The 18,895-nt window shown below is 40.8% G+C and overlaps 1 protein-coding gene across 2 annotated transcripts; it reads left to right on the top strand.

Annotated features, from left to right (window-relative positions):
• Window positions 1-8,457: 8,457 nt before the first annotated feature.
• On the top strand, window positions 8,458-17,629 carry LOC137199176 (thrombospondin-1-like). Of its 2 annotated transcripts, none has more exons than XM_067613248.1 (22): window positions 8,458-8,653; window positions 8,755-8,838; window positions 9,160-9,719; window positions 9,902-9,980; window positions 10,128-10,217; window positions 10,326-10,435; window positions 10,781-10,906; window positions 11,333-11,429; window positions 11,549-11,722; window positions 11,808-11,984; window positions 12,069-12,242; window positions 12,334-12,614; window positions 12,701-12,919; window positions 13,025-13,132; window positions 13,546-13,705; window positions 13,815-13,933; window positions 14,343-14,577; window positions 14,718-14,945; window positions 15,046-15,317; window positions 15,421-15,518; window positions 15,625-15,764; window positions 15,871-17,629. In XM_067613248.1, the coding sequence occupies exons 2-22, from the start codon at window positions 8,775-8,777 to the stop codon at window positions 15,876-15,878; spliced, it is 3,519 nt and encodes a 1,172-aa protein (XP_067469349.1). In that variant the 5' UTR covers window positions 8,458-8,653; window positions 8,755-8,774; the 3' UTR covers window positions 15,879-17,629. The 2 variants fall into 2 exon arrangements, with proteins under 2 accessions (XP_067469349.1, XP_067469347.1); XM_067613246.1 differs by having other exon boundaries at window positions 8,752-8,838.
• Window positions 17,630-18,895: the final 1,266 nt, after the last annotated feature.

The raw sequence follows: 18,895 nt of genomic DNA, 5'->3' as shown, positions 1-18,895 counted from the left end.
AGCAAAAACATCTGCAAGAATGTAAAGAATTCCACAGATAGGGTCGATTTTGCCTGAAAACCTAGGGTTTCGCATCATAAAAAAGATTTTAATCTGCACCTTGTATACACAAAAAAATGTTTATCGGTGTGACTCATGCAGAACACCTCAGACATTGGTGGGGAATGACAGCACCACACTTTTAGAGTTTTATTTATTTAGCTCAAAATGAAAATATATGCTGCTCAATTTTAGTAAAGATATTTTTTTTCTATTATCGTCAAAGTAGGTCAGTCATGTACCGTTGATCGTAAAAAGGAATTTGAATGAAACATTTACCTCCAGAAGACCCCCAATGCACTTGTGCAGGAGGAAGTGCAGAAGGTTCATACTCAAACCTGCCACAGTGGGGATCCTCTCTGATCCTCTCACCTACATAGCAAAGAATGTTTGTTCATCCTATACATGAGCGATGATGTTTTCCAAGCATGTTCTCAACTTGATTTTCACACGCTTATGTCTCAAAGCACATGTGAGTAGATCTTAACACCTGGGAAGTGATTCCTTGCCACTGATGCCCAGGAGTGTAACATACTTATGTACAGCTTTTCCACAAATTTGTATATGACCTATGAATGTATGAATAGATGTATGACTTTATGTACTTTTTCTTGACCAATGGAGCATGTAGGTTGCATTTGTTGCTAGAAAATTTCTTTTCCAGATGACAATTTAGTGCCAAAACATAGAACATATGATCTGTATGAGCTGCAAAGAAAAAGATATATCCCACAGGAGTCGATGGAGATCAGACCAGAGCTAAAAGGAGAGTGAATATAGCCAGATGGCCAGAAATTAACGCTTATGTTGTTCAGTGTCTGCTGGATGTGTAAATAGATAACTGTTCACTAATACGTTCACGTAATAAAGTGATAATATGTCATTTTTGTATGTACAGTTTGTTGGCAGCCCCTGAGTGGTTTAAATTCAGGTTGAAGTTGTTGAAAATTGTCTTATTCAACACTATCTGAAGCTAAGCTTATGTTTACAACGAGTGAAAAAGTCTAAACTAATTATCAATTTATGGCTGCACCATTCCATCAAATGGAAATATTCTAAATGTGTTTCCCTTATATTCAGTCTGGTTTAATATCTTTCAAAAACTTTAGGATCCCCACCAGAATTTGTGTGTTTGAGCAAAGCTGCACAACATGAGTATGCAATGACTGACCCATTGTATCAGTGGGGTTTCTTTGCATGGTTTTTGTTGTTGTTGTTCAGCTAAGCTTGGTGTTCCAATAAAGAGCCAAATAAAAAGCACCATAAGTGTAAAGTTACACCACAGCAGCACTGAGCAGCAGAGCTCCCTGCGGCCTTTTATCCAAATCCAAAAAGTTATTTCTAACAGAATTAGACTCTTTGCATCATCGTTGATCTATGATGTCGTGCGAAAGGTGCAAAGTGGCTGACTGTGGAGCGCTGTGTTGTAATAGGCTGCTCACTGTCTGGGGAGATGGTGACATGCGGAGGTTTGGTCTCACTGTACCTGGCTGCCATCACTGAAAGTTGTTTCTCTACGAGTTTAATATCCTTCAGGGTCTATATGGTGAGAGCTCACTTCCTAAAATCGGTGTGGAATTTTAAAAGGAGAATGCCAAGAAAAGCAGGGTTGCATAGCAAAGTGAACTCGAAGTGTGAGTACAGGAGGATGAAATAGTGCTGTTAACTTTTGGTTTGTTCTGTGAAGCCCAGTGCACAACACCATCAGTGAGGTATTTTCCTTAGAAAGCTACTACTTCCTTTTGAGAAACTTTGGGAGAGACAGGCTCCAATGGTGCTTGAGGAGATTTCTTTCCTCACTAACATCACCACTGTGACAGCAGACCTATTTTCATCTTGTAGGAATGTTCAAATTCTGGTAAGTTCACAAGAACTCAAACTGTGTCCACATTCCCCTGCTGGTCTTCCTAAAAAAAACACACAAAAAAAACAGAAATACAAGAGAAAGTAATTTTCAGTGAAATTTACTATTTTGCAATGGAGATGGATTTGAAAAGAACCGATGATTCCAACTGAAAGAATTTCAGCGGCCAAACGGCTCATACTGTACCAAGCCCAAAAAGGAAACACGATAACTTGCAACTGAAAATTTCCATTTTTGCATCAGGGTAGCTCATGTTTGACGGTAAATGACAAGTTAGATCAAGAGATGATGAAATAAGAGGCAAGACTTTTCACTTAAATTTCTTCGAGAGATAAAAACTGAAACAAGCAATTACAACAAGATAGTTCTTATAATGACATATTTTTCTTGTTATTAGATACTAAATTATTCTATTCCCACGGGAAACATTTCTTGTAATAACAACATACCATTTAATCTTGTTATATTACCATCCATTAAAGATGAAGCTGCAGGAGAGGGGTAGCTTGACTTAGCATAAAAACTGGAAGCAGGGGGAAACACACACAAAACCCCAAGATACAACTAGTTAATTTATGAACTTTTGATGTCTTGTTTGCTCAGACCAAACCATAGCTGAAAGGAAAGTAAATATTTGACTTACATTTGTCAGAAAGACAACTCCAACTCCAACAAATGAATGCTAATGTTGCTCTGTGTCTACTGGATATGCAAATAGGCAACTGTTTTTTAACACTTTCACAATACCATCATATGGTGAAAAATTGCTCTTGTCTCATGTCTAGAATCACACAAAATTCTAGCTTAGTGTTGTCTTAGTGGGCTTAAAGTGACTCTGCCTTGGAATTCAAGTTGTAAGAGGATTTGTCGACCAATTAGATACATTTTCCAAAAAGTCATTATCCACTTGTGTGGTCATCAGGAACTCCTGTGTGTTCAAGTTTCAGTGCTTTTACAAACCAAACACTCTCTCGTGTCTCTTTCAAAGGACCTTTAACATTCCTGTGTACAGTTTTCTTCTTACCATTGAATGGCGTTTGGTCTGTCAGCTCATTAGTCAAAGGTGCGCATTTAGCAGGAGAAATGTCACAACATGGCAGTGTGAATTCACCGCCATCACTCACCAAACCTGAAGGACTCCGTGCTTGTACAACTGGCATGCGAGGAGTAGCATGGATGACTTGGTGCCTGTCCGTAAACACTAAGAGAAGACAAGCTTTCAGAGTGCTGCGTCCGTCCAACATAATCAGACTCTGACATCACTTGCTGGAATTGAGCAGACTCACTGCAACCAATTAATCATTTTCTTCCATGCATACATCCAAAGATGAGCTAGCTAAATGCCACCATAATAATATTTAATCCCTCTCTGTTTCTTCACTGTGACAGTGTGTAGAATAACAGATTCCCTGAAAATAAAGTTAAATTTTTTTTTTTCACATGCAGCCAAACGTCTATATATCAGACACGGCAGATTCACAGTGCATAAGACATGGTGGGAAATTATTGGAAAACACAAAAAAAAACATACAGAATATTTTTAAAAATTGTATTTTACCACAGACAGAGCAGGTTCTTATAATGTTGTTTCACAGAACATAATTTTCGCCAAGCTATGCCAGCTCCAAAGCCACCGGTAATATCCATATTTCCCTCTTTTATCCGTCTGAGGCCAAGCATGGATTACGATCAAGGATTTACAATGAGTCCAAGTCATTTTAGTGTTCAGGCATGTGCCAGAGACAAAACAGCTGAAAGAATAAAAAAAAATTGTTTAGTTTGGCAACACAATGCCTTCACTTCTCTTAAATGCTAACTTTTGTTTCCCAGATTTCCTTGGATGCATTCAGCCACTCTGTCAGATAAGATAGTTAGTTACAGTTATTGAAGCATTTTGCTCCCATGTTCAGTGTTACCCCAATCAGACTCGTTGGATAATTATTAGTGCTTTAACATGAGTCAACAATTGTTCACAAAACAAAAAAATGACTATCTTGCTGATGTCCACACTTTCTATCAGTGACTCATGTTCTGTGTTTAACTAGTAGCCACAAAGGCCTCTTACTCACTCTTTCCACATTCATTGTAGAGCCGCCGCTACTTTTTTCCCCCTAAATCATGACTTACACAAGTTTGATCCTCCCGGGCAGTTTTGTAACAGACAGGATGAAGAATGTGTACAACAGGGCCTGCTTGCCAAAAAAAAAAAAAAAAATTGTTAATACATGCAAGTCTTTCATACACACCTTTATTTGGAAGCAAACATCTTAAAGCTAGGGTAGGCAATTTATCAATAAATGAAATGCTTAATAAGTATCTGTGGCTGTTGCAAGCCTATAATAAGCCCATCCAATCATTTCATTCGGCCTGCATGAAATGATTGGATGGCCTACCTGCCTGTCTACCTATCTACTTGCCTGTCTGCGTGCACTCTGCGCATCTTTCACTGTCTGCCTCCAAAACTTCCTCCGTCACCAGTCCGTCAGAGAGCCGCAGCTCCAAACTGAGTCCCACAGTGATTAGCAGCAGCAGGGTGCAGAGACGGGTCAGTGTCTGACCTGAAGCTGCAGTGACGCATGAAAATCTATGAGTGTTTTTCACTTCTGGGAGCCAAGTTCACTTCCAAAATCTCTTGCTCCAGCGTTGTTGATAAGATTATGCACTGTTCAGTTTCCCGCGCGCTACAGGCAACAGTCCAGTGATCACATGTTGCTTTCATTCAGCTTTCTGTTGATATTCCCGTCTCTTTTTTTTCTCTCCTGCAATCCATGCAGTCCCATCACTTCCTATCTGTCAGTATCCCGCTGTTTGCCTGGCCTACAAACTTTCTGTTGTGTCTGTGAGTAAGTGCAGTAGCACACTGTTATACTGTTGTGTTACGTGCACGTATGAAGTGTTTTTTGTTTTTTTTGAATTCCAGAAAATGGCCTACCCCAGCTTTAATGCTTCTGCTGGTAAAACCTATAGCTGCAGGGGACATTGGAACCCATCCAGGTTAAATGTGGCACGGACTGAAAATGTTTCGCAACTTAGTCATAGCATGTCATAGTAAATTTGTGGTGAAGGTCTTAACTTCCTACAGTGATAACACAGGTCTGCAGCATCATACGTTGCCTAATATCAATCCTATAAAACAGTACATCCTCAGATGTCGCTCCAGTTAAGCTTGCTGTTTCCATGTAGTCATGAACCCTTAACTGATGCGGTTTTAAGGATGGAAAAAACCCACATCGGCTTGATTTGCTCCGTGTGAATAAACGAAAAAGTCAGGCTTTTAATAGACCACAGAAAAGCTCAGATTTATAATTCTGGCACATTTAGACTTACTGAAACTGTAAAATCATGAGTGAAAATCCCTCAACTTTACATTTTTTTTACATTACAGGGTAATAACTATAAGATGGTTTAATATGCTTGATAATTATATAAGAAATTATTACATCTTTATCACTAATGCTGAAGGCTTTCAGTCTTATTTTACCTAGGTGTTCTCTATCTTGCACACATACAACAAGACAAGACAACAAGTAAGCGTTCATATCAACTGTGACCTTTGACCTCTCTCATAACTACAGTAGAAGCCCTCATTATTTCGGTGGTTGTTTGTTTTTCAAGTTATTAATGGACTATGATTATTGTCTTTTGTGTTGGCATTTAAACCAGACTCAAGGAAATGTGAAATAGCCATGTAAAATAAAGTACAGTAATACTTTTTAATGTTATCAGATCTTATCACCTTCCTGCTCAGTTTCCTGCCATTAGTCGTTCGTTCTCACAAACACACAGCTTTTAAAAGTATTATTTGTAAGTTTGTTTGTGTTGCCATAGCTTCTATCCTTCCTTGATATCCCAAGTGTCTGCGTCATTTGGACTTGTTTGCCAGTTTTAGTCCCTCTGATTACTTCAGGAGGGCTAAAACTAAAAAATCTCTTTTTATTTTATCAGCCCTGCCTCATGACCCTGCTTTTTGGTCTAAATTCTGTCCATGCACATTATAGAACAACCCAGTACATGCCAAAGTGTGTAATAGGTAGATTTTCTCACCTCTGGACTTCTGGATTTAACATACAAATATCACAAATGTATCAATCTTCTCACCTAACTTTCAGTAAGAAAGCAAATAAGTGTATTTCCCAAAGTATCAAACTATCCTTTTAAGCACAGTCCATAAAAGTTACATGTATAGTATATAAGTCTCTATTTTCTTTTGCAGGTGCCTATTTATTTGAAACCTATGATAAACAAACTAGAGTGGCTTATTTCAAGTGGTTTTCACGGGTCTTCAATAACCATAAAATGCATCTCTGCAGCTGAACAGGGGGTATGGGTTGTAAAGTTGCAAAACAGACATGTATTTGCATGAAAATGTTCCAAATTATGACTGTTAGTACAGGCACATAGCTTCTGAAGTAAAGTACTAGAGAATATGAAGTAATTATTTTTGTCTTTTAGTATCAGATGTTTTTATCCAGAGCTCATGCAGAAAATAGCACAGAATCACTACAATGAAACACTAATGAACTATCCCACCCACTGATGTGTGTATGTGTCATCTCTGCCAGTTGGAGAAAAGAAGAAGAAGTTCTAGAGAATACACTAGGAGTAAACAACGCTATCTTTGGGCTGTTTCCGCAGCAGTTTTGGCTCAGTTTAACAGGTATTCATTCGAACTTGGCACCTCCAACACAGTCTTGTCAGTTACACATCCCACGCTGTGAGGTCACAGTCATGCCACAGGGAAGATATGTCCAGTCACACCTGCCTATGATATGTCCAAAACTCTTTCCCATGAGATCACAGACGCGTATTCCACCTCCATCCCATTTTGCAAGCGTGAACCCATTTTCCATTGAAATTACCAGTGAAGCATCATTATTGCCTTATCACTTACTGGAAGCTTATGTTTCACCAAGGTGAGTACTACATGTTGTAAATCATGTCAAAAAAACAACAACACCAAAGGTCATAAAAAGTCTGCATTCTAGTGGTATGAATACACTGGCTAAAGAACAGGTATCCAGATGTTTCGTTACTATCACAGGTTCATATATCAAATCTATTTTTAGACACCCCCCCCCCCCTACTTTAGAGTGTAAGTCATCAATGCATGTAGGCGCCTCTCTGCTCCCGTTTTTCCAGAGGAGCTAAATCTCTGCTGCAGCACTCGCTCTCTTTCCCCAACTTTCCTCTGTTTCCAAATGTCTGCATACTGCAGTGATTCAAAGAGGTAGCAAACACTGATTTTCAATGAGCCAAATGCTTCTTTTGCCAGAGTTGAACTGAAACAAGTCTCTGTCTTTCTTTACTTCGTGGAAGTCTCGCAAAGAAGAGAGAGAGAAAGAGGTCAAAGGTTAAATTCTCAGCCATAAACCTGAACCTTCATCTGCTTGATGATGTCATGACATGAGCCATCCATTGAAAGTCTTCAAAATCAGTGAGAGGGGCTATTTTTCTGCAGAACTTTTACTTTTCATACTTATATTACATTTTGCTGATAATACTTTTGTGCTTTTACCCAAGTAGGATTTTGAGTTTTTTAATGTATTGTTGATTTTACTTCATATAAAGGATCTGGTTACTAAGGCCACTTGTAAAACAATGAACAATGAAAAATGGTAAAATGTGAATCCACCCTGCAGACCAGAACAAAAACAAATCATTTTTCAGGAAGACACTTGGAAGACACTTCCGTTCATGTATTAGCTTTGGCCTGAACATAAACAAGGATGGGATTAATGGATGAGACATGCAATACATCACTCCCTCACATTTTCAACAAAAGTTGCATTTTTAGAATCAAACAAAACATGATTTCTCACTCACTACTTGAATCATCTCTCATGAGATTCTTTTATGATCCTGAGATTGTGTTGTATCATCTATATAAACTATTTTCCCTCAGTAAACACTTTTCCGGCTTGAAAAAATGCTTGCATTTAAATGAATACATCCTTTTATGGGTATTTTTACACTTTATAGGCACAGAGAACAATTTATCCTCCCATCATGAAAGGACACTCTGACATTCATTACTCAATGAGTCACCTGGCGGCCAGACTAGTCATAGCAAAATAAGCAGCACACCATAAACCAGTGAATAGTCTGTCATAAATATGAACTGGTATTAATACACGGGTGCGGCTTATGGAATAAATTTAGTGTTTTATATGACTTTGAGATCCATTCAGAACAAATTTTCTATCACCAGTCTGTCGAATTAATTGGCCTTCTTACTCTGGATCATATTAAAATAAATCTATATACTTCTCAGAAAGTAACAGTTAAATAAAATTAAGACTATTTGCCGAATAATTAAACTTTTATTTGACCGGAAACGACCACTTGGCCCTGGTGCGTGTATGAAATATTTGTCCGGTGATGGAAATTCAGCTCAGGAATGCATTTTTCCTCTTGTGTGTGTGCGTCTCGGATGTTACTCTGACTGGCTGTGAGGTAAGAAAACAAGTCCGTCCTACTGTCCTGCAGCCATCCCATTGGTCCAGACGGCACCTCAGGAATGTCCTTAAACTGTTTAAATAGCGCTCCTATCAGCAGCTTAAGTCAGTGGAATAAGTTCAAACATCGGAATAAAACCCGACCAGGAGATCACAGAGACTTTGCAACAATATTCCTAAACTATTGAGCTTCTCCACCGACTAAAAGAAGAAAGAAGGGATACATAATCGGACAAGGAAGGACTTTTGTTCTCCTTTTTAAAATCTGTTTTCAGAGGGAATTTTCATTTTAAAGGTTTGTTGACTATTTCTATTATTGACTATTGCTCATTGATGACAAGATTTAGCCTTGATGTGTCCTCTAACAGTGTATTTGTTATTCTTTGGTTGCAGTAGCGTTCACTTGAGAGTTCAAGATGATGCTGTGTGGCATCTTTCTGCTGTTGATGCTTTGGAGTTGTGAAGGCGCAAGATTGGCAGGTGAGAATTTAAAATGTTTGTGAAAAAAAAGTATTTTTACCTGTAAAAACGTTTAAAGTCGTTGCATCTTTAATATAGCGACTACAGTCAAATTTTATAGGGACTTAATTTGCGACTGAGGCGTTCACGTTACAATGAACTCATTGAATATCACAAAGTCTTTATCATGATATTAAAATAAAGACAATTGTATTCTCATATTTTTCTGATGGATGTATTTTATTATTTCGGAGTTTTTCTCTGTTTTTGCGCCTTTATATGGACACTGTTGTTGTGAAAGAAAAAAAACCGAACGTTTCTTTTTCTTTTCTTTGATCGCAGAGAGTCGGGATGACAACAGTATTTATGACTTATTTGACCTCGCTCGGGTAAGCAAGAGGCACAATGGAGTGGGTTTGGTCAAAGGCGCAGATCCCTACAGCCCTGCATACAAGGTCCTGAACCCAGACCTGATCCCCCCCGTCCCCGACAGCTCCTTCAGGGACCTCATCGACTCCATCCAGGCAGAGAGGGGTTTCCTCCTCCTGGTCAACCTGAAGCAGGCCAAGAAAACCAGGGGCAGCATTTTAACCATCGAGAAGAATGACAAATCCGGACCCGTTTTCGAGATCGTTTCCAATGGCAAGGCGAACACTTTGGACGTGGTCTACTCCACCATGAACCAGCAGCAGGTCGTGTCCATCGAGGATGCGAATTTGGCCACTGGACACTGGAGGAACATCACGCTGTTCGTTCAGGATGACCGTGCGCAACTCTTTGTGGGCTGTGAGGAGATCAATGTATCAGAGATGGATGTGCCAATCTATAAAGTGCTGTCCCAGGAGGTGGCAGACATCGCCAGACTCAGGATTGGAAAGGGAGCAGTGAAAGACAGATTCATGGTAAGATCTGTAGTGTTATGGCTCAGATAACTATTGCTATACTATTGATTGATAAACAATACTTTTATAGAATAGAATATGTAACACACATTTTAATATTGTTGCTTATATGAAATATATAATGTAAGTAAATGCATGTTAAATAGTTTTTAAGTGTCTAACTGGAATTTGTCTTCCTGCAGGGAGTGCTTCAGAATGTACACTTTGTCTTTGGGACCACTCTGGATGCCATACTGAGAAATAAGGGATGCCACAGTGGAGGTAAGTCTTAGAATTGTATTTAATATATCAATTACCTATAGCAGAGTAGATCTGATATAAAATACAAATAGTCCACCACATTCTGCTCCCGTTTCAAAGGCAGTGAACAGACATTCATTTGTCTTCTCTCCTCTTTTCCCCCTGCAGCTGCCTTAACTGATGTCATGACCCTGGACAACCCAGTCAATGGCTCCAGCCCTGCCATTAGGACTGATTACACTGGCCACAAAGCCAAAGGTAAGACCTCTCCCTCCTAAAGAGACAGGGCTCTGTCTCTGTTTCACTAGTCAGTTGTAAACTTTAAGAGTTGAGGTCATTAACTGGACTCTTCTCTCCTACATTCAGATCTGCACTCTGTCTGCGGCATCTCTTGTGAGGACATCGCAAGCATGTTCAAGGAGCTCAAGGGACTCGGCGTGGTTGTTAAACAGCTGTCAAACGAGCTCCGCAAAGTGGTAAGCTCCAAAGGCCATCAGGGTCTGCTCTTTGTCATCATCCACTATCCCTTTTACTCTCCCCTCTGTCTGTCCTTCTGCTTCCATTTAATGCATTCCCAGTGCGTAACCACTTGTCACTGTAATGGCAGTCACCGGCCAAGTCCTTAATGAGACCCATGTGAATACACAAATATGTTTGGCTGTCGGTTGTATTTGCACTGCTTCGCTAGAGTCAAGAAATGTCTTAATCACGGTGTCGGTCGGTGATTCATCTGTACTGGAACCTTGGCAAAGTGAAAGTTTTCCATCCTCCATCCTCAATAACCCCCTTCTCTCTCTCTCTCTTTCTCCCCTTTCCTCCAGTCTGAGGACAGCAATCTGCTGAAAAATCAAATGAACATCCATAGTGGAATTTGCTTCCACAATGGCATCGTGCACATGGACAAAGATGAATGGACCGTCGATGGCTGCACTGAGTGCACCTGCCAGGTAAGTGTCATCATACCTGCTGGAATGCAACCTTTAAATAAGCCAGGGATCAGTTGAGGAAAGACATAGCTTTATTTCCTGTATCCCCACAGTTAATAAAGTGATAATAGTGTTTATGTTAGCACCACTCTTTATTATCACTTTGCTGAGCCATCAACACGTCTTGAAACTATCAACAAAGCAGCATGGAGCAGCATCTAGCAGCATCTTGTGAAGGGTGTCCATGTATTGTGTAAGTTGGGTGTTAGCTGGAGAATGCTAGTGAGGTTTATGTTTTTTATCAACACAGCAGGAGTGTCATGTCCCTGATAAAGATCACTCCATTCAGAAATACAGCAATTAGGCTTGTAACAGTATCAGCAAAGCCTCTGGGTTTCTTTCTGTCGCTCATTATTCTTGTACTAACTCAACTGTTCTTCTATTCAGAACTCTGCTACAGTGTGTCGTAAAATCTCCTGCCCACTGATCCCCTGTGCTAACGCCACCGTGCCCGACGGAGAGTGCTGCCCTCGCTGTGGAACACGTAAGCTTCCTTTTAAATCTTCTGCAACTTTCATCATTTTCATAGGATTTTCTAGACTTCTTTCTTGATGTCTTTCTCCCAAGATAAAAAATCTCATCCTTCATGTCTTCCCCCTACAGCAAGTGACTATGCAGAGGATGGTTGGTCCCCCTGGTCTGAATGGACTCCTTGTTCAGTGACTTGTGGTCGTGGCATCCAGCAGCGTGGACGCTCCTGTGACCGCATCAACAGCAACTGTGAGGGCACCTCTGTCCAGACCCGTGACTGCTACCCCCAGGAATGCGACAAACGCTGTAAGTCTTAACTCAGCCATTGTGATAATAAATATTTTCTGTTGATGGATGAGCATGATGAATTAATCATGTGTATTGCTCACAGTCAAACAGGACGGTGGCTGGAGCCATTGGTCTCCCTGGTCTTCATGCTCTGTGACCTGCGGTGAGGGTGTCATCACCCGAATTCGCCTCTGCAACTCCCCTACACCCCAGATGGGTGGCAGGGACTGCGAGGGAGAAGGACGTCAAACTGAAGTCTGCCAAAAGTCTCCTTGTCCTAGTAAGTTGAATTTCAGTGTCAAAGTTGTTAGGGTGTATGGATTCAGCGGAACATACTGAATGTTGTTTTTATTATACTTTTTAGTCAATGGAGGTTGGGGACCTTGGTCACCATGGGACACCTGCACTGTTACCTGTGGTGGAGGAATCCAGAACCGCAAACGTCTCTGTTCTGATCCTGTCCCCAAATATGGAGGAAAGGATTGTGTTGGTGATGCCAAAATGTCTCAAGTGTGCAACAAACAAGACTGCCCTGTTGGTAAGTATTTCAGATTTAACAGTTATTAAAGAAAAAGACATACATACACAACAGATTACCATTCTAAAGTATTGATTCTTTCTCTCTACAGATGGTTGTCTCTCCAACCCATGCTTCCCTGGCGCAAAGTGCACCAGCTCCCCTGATGGCTCTTTCAGATGTGGCAGGTGTCCACTTGGCTACACCGGGAATGGCATCACCTGCAAAGACATTGATGAGTGTAAAGAGGTCCCTGATGCTTGCCATACACACAACGGAAAGCATCGCTGTGAGAACACTGAGCCAGGTTACAACTGCTTGCCCTGCCCTGCACGTTTCTCTGGTCCTCAGCCCTTTGGAAAAGGAGTGGAGCAGGCAACTGCCAAAAAACAGGTTTGAATTATTACTTACTGCTTGTGCTTGTGGCTTGTAGGCTAGCTGTTTGTGTTTTTTCTTAATTCTCTGTCATTTCTCTTTAGGTTTGCACACCCCGTAACCCTTGCCAGGATGGTAGCCACAACTGCAATAAAAATGCAAACTGCATCTACTTGGGCATCTACTCCGACTCTATGTTCCGATGCGAGTGCAAGCCAGGGTATGCTGGGAATGGCCATATTTGCGGAGAGGACAGTGACCTGGATGGATGGCCCAACAAGAACCTGCTGTGTGTGGAGAATGCTACCTACCACTGCAAGAAGGTAGCCAGACCCCACATGGACAGAAATACAAAAGGCCATCATTATCCCTCTGCACTATATTATTGTGATGATTGCCTCCCTAACCGCTACTTTGTTTCTTTATAGGATAACTGCCCCAACCTTCCCAACTCTGGCCAAGAAGATCATGACAAAGATGGCCTGGGTGATGAATGTGACCATGATGATGACAATGATGGGATCCCCGATGATAGGGTGAGTCATCACAGAATTTTTTTTTTAGCCAAAACCCTGCTTTCCTCAGAGACCAGACATAGCAATCAGCAGTAGCCATCCTTCCTCTGGGCAATAGGAATGTAAAGTCTCAGTGTTTGTGTGCTTTCATCAGAGTCAAAGTGGAAAGCCAGTGGTATAGGAATAGTGTAATATAATTTTGGCATGAAGATGGGGTGGCTTGTTGCCCGTAATTCTTAGTGTGGATGTGGAAAGTCTGGCAAGAAAAATGCTGAGGTAAAAATTACCAGCTCTCTCGCAGTGGAATATCACATTCCAGCAAAAGTTAGAGGGAAAACAAGCTATGAAAATGAAAGTTTTGTTCCTATAAATATCCTTCCTTTGACCCACTTTAGTAATTTTATTGCTCTTTTTATTTTCCTTTATCAATTTAGGACAACTGCCCCATGGTGTACAACCCTGCTCAGTATGATGCAGACAGGGATGATGTTGGCGACCACTGTGACAACTGTGTGTTCGAGGCTAACACTGACCAAACCGATACTGACAACAATGGAGAGGGTGATGCCTGTGCTGTTGACATTGATGGTGATGGTAAGTGATCTTTCTTAATTCCATCAGTGTTATCTTTCATGACTTCCCTTAGCCTTAAAATCATTTGCACAGTCCTGGAGGCTAAGATAAGTCTGTTTTGACTCAACAGGCATTCTGAACGAGAACGACAATTGCCCATATGTGTACAACGTGGATCAGAGAGATACTGACAGAGATGGAGTGGGAGACCATTGTGACAACTGCCCTCTGGAGCATAACCCTGATCAGGTAACGTCAGATCCCACCTTTCACCTTTCTTTTACAAGCAAGTAACATAGCCCAAACTGTCAAGTGTGTAGCATCAAAGCCACAAATTGTACCTGCTTTAATGAAAGAAAGGAATGTGACAGCTTTGAGAAAAAAAGAGTGCAACAATCCCTCTTCTTTTCTCTATTCATCCACAAATATGAATGTGTAATTTTGCTGAGGTGCAAGCACACTGAACAATTGTCTGAAGGGACATTGCTCACATACCTGAACACAAGGGGCTACATTTAAATCACATCCAGAGTTGCACCTCTCATATTGAGGCTGGTGAAAAACAGTGAAGGGCTAATTGATGAGAGGACAATTGCCTTATAGTCTGAGTGTCATTTTTTGGGAAATCTCATCATAACGGAATTCTTTTCTCCTACAGATTGACTCTGACTCAGATCTCATAGGAGACAAGTGTGACAACAACCAGGACATTGACGAGGACGGTCACCAGAACAATATGGACAACTGCCCTTACATCCCTAACTCCAACCAGGCTGACCACGACAAGGATGGCAAGGGTGATGCCTGCGACCACGATGATGACAATGATGGCATTCCTGATGACAAAGACAACTGCCGACTGGCCTTTAACCCTGATCAATTGGACTCTGATGGTGAGTCACTCTCTCAGTGGGTCAAATATGGTCCAAATCATCAGACATCCTTGTATAGAAAATCTGGATTAACCTTGTCTTGTAAAGAGAAGCCCATTCTCTTTAATATCCATGTTTAAATATCTTTATTTTCCTCTCAGGTGATGGTCGTGGTGATGTGTGCAAAGATGACTTTGACCAAGACAATATTCTGGACATTGATGACGTGTGCCCAGAGAACTTTGCCATCAGTGAAACAGACTTCCGCAGATTCCAGATGGTTCCTCTGGACCCTAAGGGCACCTCCCAGATTGACCCCAACTGGGTGGTCCGGCATCAGGGCAAGGAGTTGGTGCAGACTGTCAACTGTGACCCTGGCATTGCTGTTGGTACGTAAGATAACAATGGGCATCTTTCTACAATTACACAGAAACAAAGTCGTAGCCAACAAATTCTGAACCATCTCCTCTTAATCATGTCTTAATTCAGGTTTTGACGAGTTCAGTGCAGTGGATTTCAGTGGAACATTCTTCATCAACACGGACAGAGATGATGACTATGCTGGCTTCGTGTTTGGCTACCAGTCCAGCTCTCGCTTCTACACAGTCATGTGGAAACAGATCACGCAAACCTACTGGTCCCACACACCCACAAGAGCTCAAGGCTACTCTGGACTGTCCATCAAAGTGGTCAACTCCACCACTGGGCCTGGTGAGCACCTGAGGAATGCCCTGTGGCACACCGGAGATACCCCAGGACAGGTGAATGCACATTCATTGGCTCATAGTTAGACAGATAGGATACAAGTGAACGCAATGTCTGATTTTTTTCTTTATTTAACATTTTGTAATTCTTTGTTTCCAGGTGCGTACTCTGTGGCACGACCCTAAGAACATTGGCTGGAAAGATTTCACCGCCTACAGATGGCACCTGACCCACAGACCCAAGACTGGACTTATTAGGTGAGTTCAAAACCTCAGAGGCATACTATAATTAATTTAATTACAAATTTGCACAATTTTATTTTTACATCGCAATGAGCTCATGTGATTACCCTCTCTTTTTTAGAGTGGTTATGTATGAAGGCAAGAGAATCATGGCCGATTCTGGAAACATCTATGACAAGACGTATGCTGGTGGGCGACTAGGCTTGTATGTCTTCTCTCAGGAGATGGTTTACTTCTCAGACCTCAAATACGCATGCAAAGGTAAGACATTTTAAGAGCATATAAGTGATGGTTTGACATATTAAAAAGCACTGTAGCATCACCTTAGATTTTATTCTTAATGTTTTCTGTCCTTTATTTCTTTCAGATACATAATTGGACCACAGTGCCTTCCAGAAGAATGTATCAGTCTGTCAGTATGAATATATAATTTGAGACCTGGATCGATGTCTTTTTAACTTTTCCTTTGAGAAATGCACATTGGAGGAATAATGAGCAAGTGAGCTAACGTGAGGTAAACTGACCTCTGGACTTAAATGAAAGTTCAATGATGATTCTGCACCAAACTCAAATTGTAAGCGCAGCTCTGCTCAGAAGAAATTGGCCCTCTCACTTTGTTGCTCTGGTCTGCGTTGAAGGAGGGCTACATTTATTGCTTTGCACACCTGAACTGTTGTCGGTTGGCGTTATTCTTCTGAGGATGAGGGACCAAAGGGAAGAGAGTTTCATGTTCTTACTTTTTTTGAGCATTAATATCTGCTGTGGACTCAAAAGATACTTGTTTCAGTATGAAGAAAGCGGTAGGAGAACTTTCTTTGGCTGGGGAAAAAAATTACCCCTTGAAGGAACTGTTGAGGGACCATGGGCAGTATGGACTGACTGTTACTATCAAAGAGAGTGAATGTTGTTTGTATGTTTGTGCATGTATGCCACCCAACAAGCATTGCTATGAAGACAACCAAGTCAAATTTTCTTTTGATTTCTTTTAATTACCCCATCACCCCACAATCTTGCAGGCCTTCATTATACAAGGTCTTTTATTTCCCCAAGACTTAGGGCTGGCCCAAAACATTATAACTAGTCTTCTCAGGAAAGAGCACTAGAAGAAACGAGGAGAGCACAAAATTCAGGACAGCACAGGGCCCCAAAGTAGGCATTCTGTACACCGCTTTGAACCATAATTATTAGGAAATGTAATGTTAATATCTCTAATCTTTACCGAACATGTCAAGGGACGTAAACACCGAGGGCCAGTCTGTTTCCTGTTACGAGTCACCATTGTAAGTATGGCTGTTTGTATGCTTATGTACTCATTCATCATAGAGGCTTTAATTCTTGTTCATCTCTGCATCTCGCCATCATGTTGTCAGCAACCCCTTTCAATTAACTGAAATCAGATCCTCTATTGACAAGATATAACATTACTTTTGACCAAAACAGTAAAAAAGGAAGAGATAGGCATCACTTACAGTATCTCTAAATATTCTGCTTCTGCACAGTGTGCATGACTGGTGTGCCTGAGCATGTGTGTACATTTCTGACAAGGGAAAATCAAAGGAAACCCTTCATGTACAAATATTACCTCATTAATTCTTTTTGTATTGAGGCCAGCAATACACAAGAATCACTTGTCTTAGCAAAAGAGTATAAATTGGTTGGCTTCTTTTTTTTTTTTTTTTTTTTTTTAGCAAGACTTTACTATCATTTATATGCTGTATATAAGATATTTTTGTAGCAAAAGAAGCCCAAACAGGAACGTAAAGGATTAAAGAAATGTTGTCTTGACTATGTTGTGCTATATGTATTTCCTGTGCATTTTTGATAAGTTATTATGTTTGTTTTATGTTGAGGTTATTTCATTTGTGTAGATATACTGTATGCTATTTAAATAATTTATCTAGAAGCGTAGCCTCATATGGAAGCGTTTCTGTCTGTATGTATAAACTTATTTGCACACTGACATGAGGATGTCTTTGTTATTTTGGTTTTGTACGTGTCTTTTTTAATTATTAGTGAAGCTTTTCTATAAACATTTGTACCATAGTTTCTACCCAACATGCTGTTTATACTCCTACTTGTTATTTTGTAATGTCAAGTGAACAATAAACCCTTCAGGAAAAAAAGTATTACTGTGTTTTGGTGTCTTTTTGCACTTGTCAAACAAACAGTTAAATAGTCTGAATAGTTCAAGACCTAGGCTTCTTTTTCTGTGATATTTTTTTGGACTTCACATCCACTTTGATTGAGGTCTTCTCCCTATAAAAGCAAAGGGAGCCGAGTCATGCTGTGTCAAGCGACTGGAATCCATTAGTTGAGTCTGGTGAAGCCTTGGAGAAAGGGAGTATCCTTGGGAGTCAACAGCAGGAAAACTCAACATGAAGTATAACCCACTTAAACAGCACATCCATACAGATCTGATTACACATTACACAGGCATCTCCTTACACCTTCAAACGACAACGCTCCACGTGATCCAAAGACATGAGGAATTTTGCACTTTTGAGTGATATGTTCACTCTCTTTAGGCAAGTGAATTTAAGTTATGGCACCCTTCAGCTGGCTGTGGTCCACTCTTGCCAGAAGGAATGTGCATTTAAATTCCACCGTTTTCATAAAAATGTCCCAATAAAACTTGTCAAAGTAGATGAGGTATCCATATACTAGCTAGCTTTTTTGACTGTTATGCTGGTGCTAGACCAGTATATCATCTGCAAACTTCAGCTGCTAATTTAGATCTTTCACAGGACTAGAAAGAGCTGTAATCAAAGGCACCAGTAAGGGTTATGCCAGAAAACCCAGACTGTCTCAGTATGCCGCAGGTCTCTATACATTAGAAGTGACCTCATTCTTACCACACTGAGCTCACTGTGTTTCCATTACCCCAAATGAGCAGTATATCTTCCCACTCTGTCTGTTATATAGATGATATCTGTAAAATAGACAAAAATGGCACATATGGTGTGTATATATCTATCAAACTATTACAAATGTATGGAATTAGTATAAGAATGAAGTCTCATGAAGTGCAGTCAGCCTGAAAAAGTTTGTGTGTGCTCTTTTGGACCTGTGCTGAGGTGTCTGCTTAGATTCCTGGACAGATAGTGCAGGTTCCACTATAGCTGGGCTCTTGTTGGAGTTTGACCTTGGAGGCTCACCTGGCCGACGTGCTTTCAGTCCAAAGGAATGTGAGATAATTCCTGCCGTTTAGTCGGGGTCAGAATGTGTGGGTGAGGTGAAGAGTGAGATGAACAGGCCTGTAGGTGTCCCGTGCCAGGAGAGAGGAAAGGAGGGACCTTTAGGCTGAGGTCAGCCAGGTGCAGATGAGCTACTCACACTGTGCAAGCAGGAGCAAATAGGAACCATGTCAACAGCTCCACAAATCCCCACAAACA

Source organism: Thunnus thynnus, chromosome 16 (genome assembly GCF_963924715.1).
Source record: "Thunnus thynnus chromosome 16, fThuThy2.1, whole genome shotgun sequence".
NCBI classification, from domain to species: Eukaryota; Metazoa; Chordata; class Actinopteri; order Scombriformes; family Scombridae; genus Thunnus; species Thunnus thynnus.
This window is presented reverse-complemented; position numbering and strand designations above follow the sequence as displayed.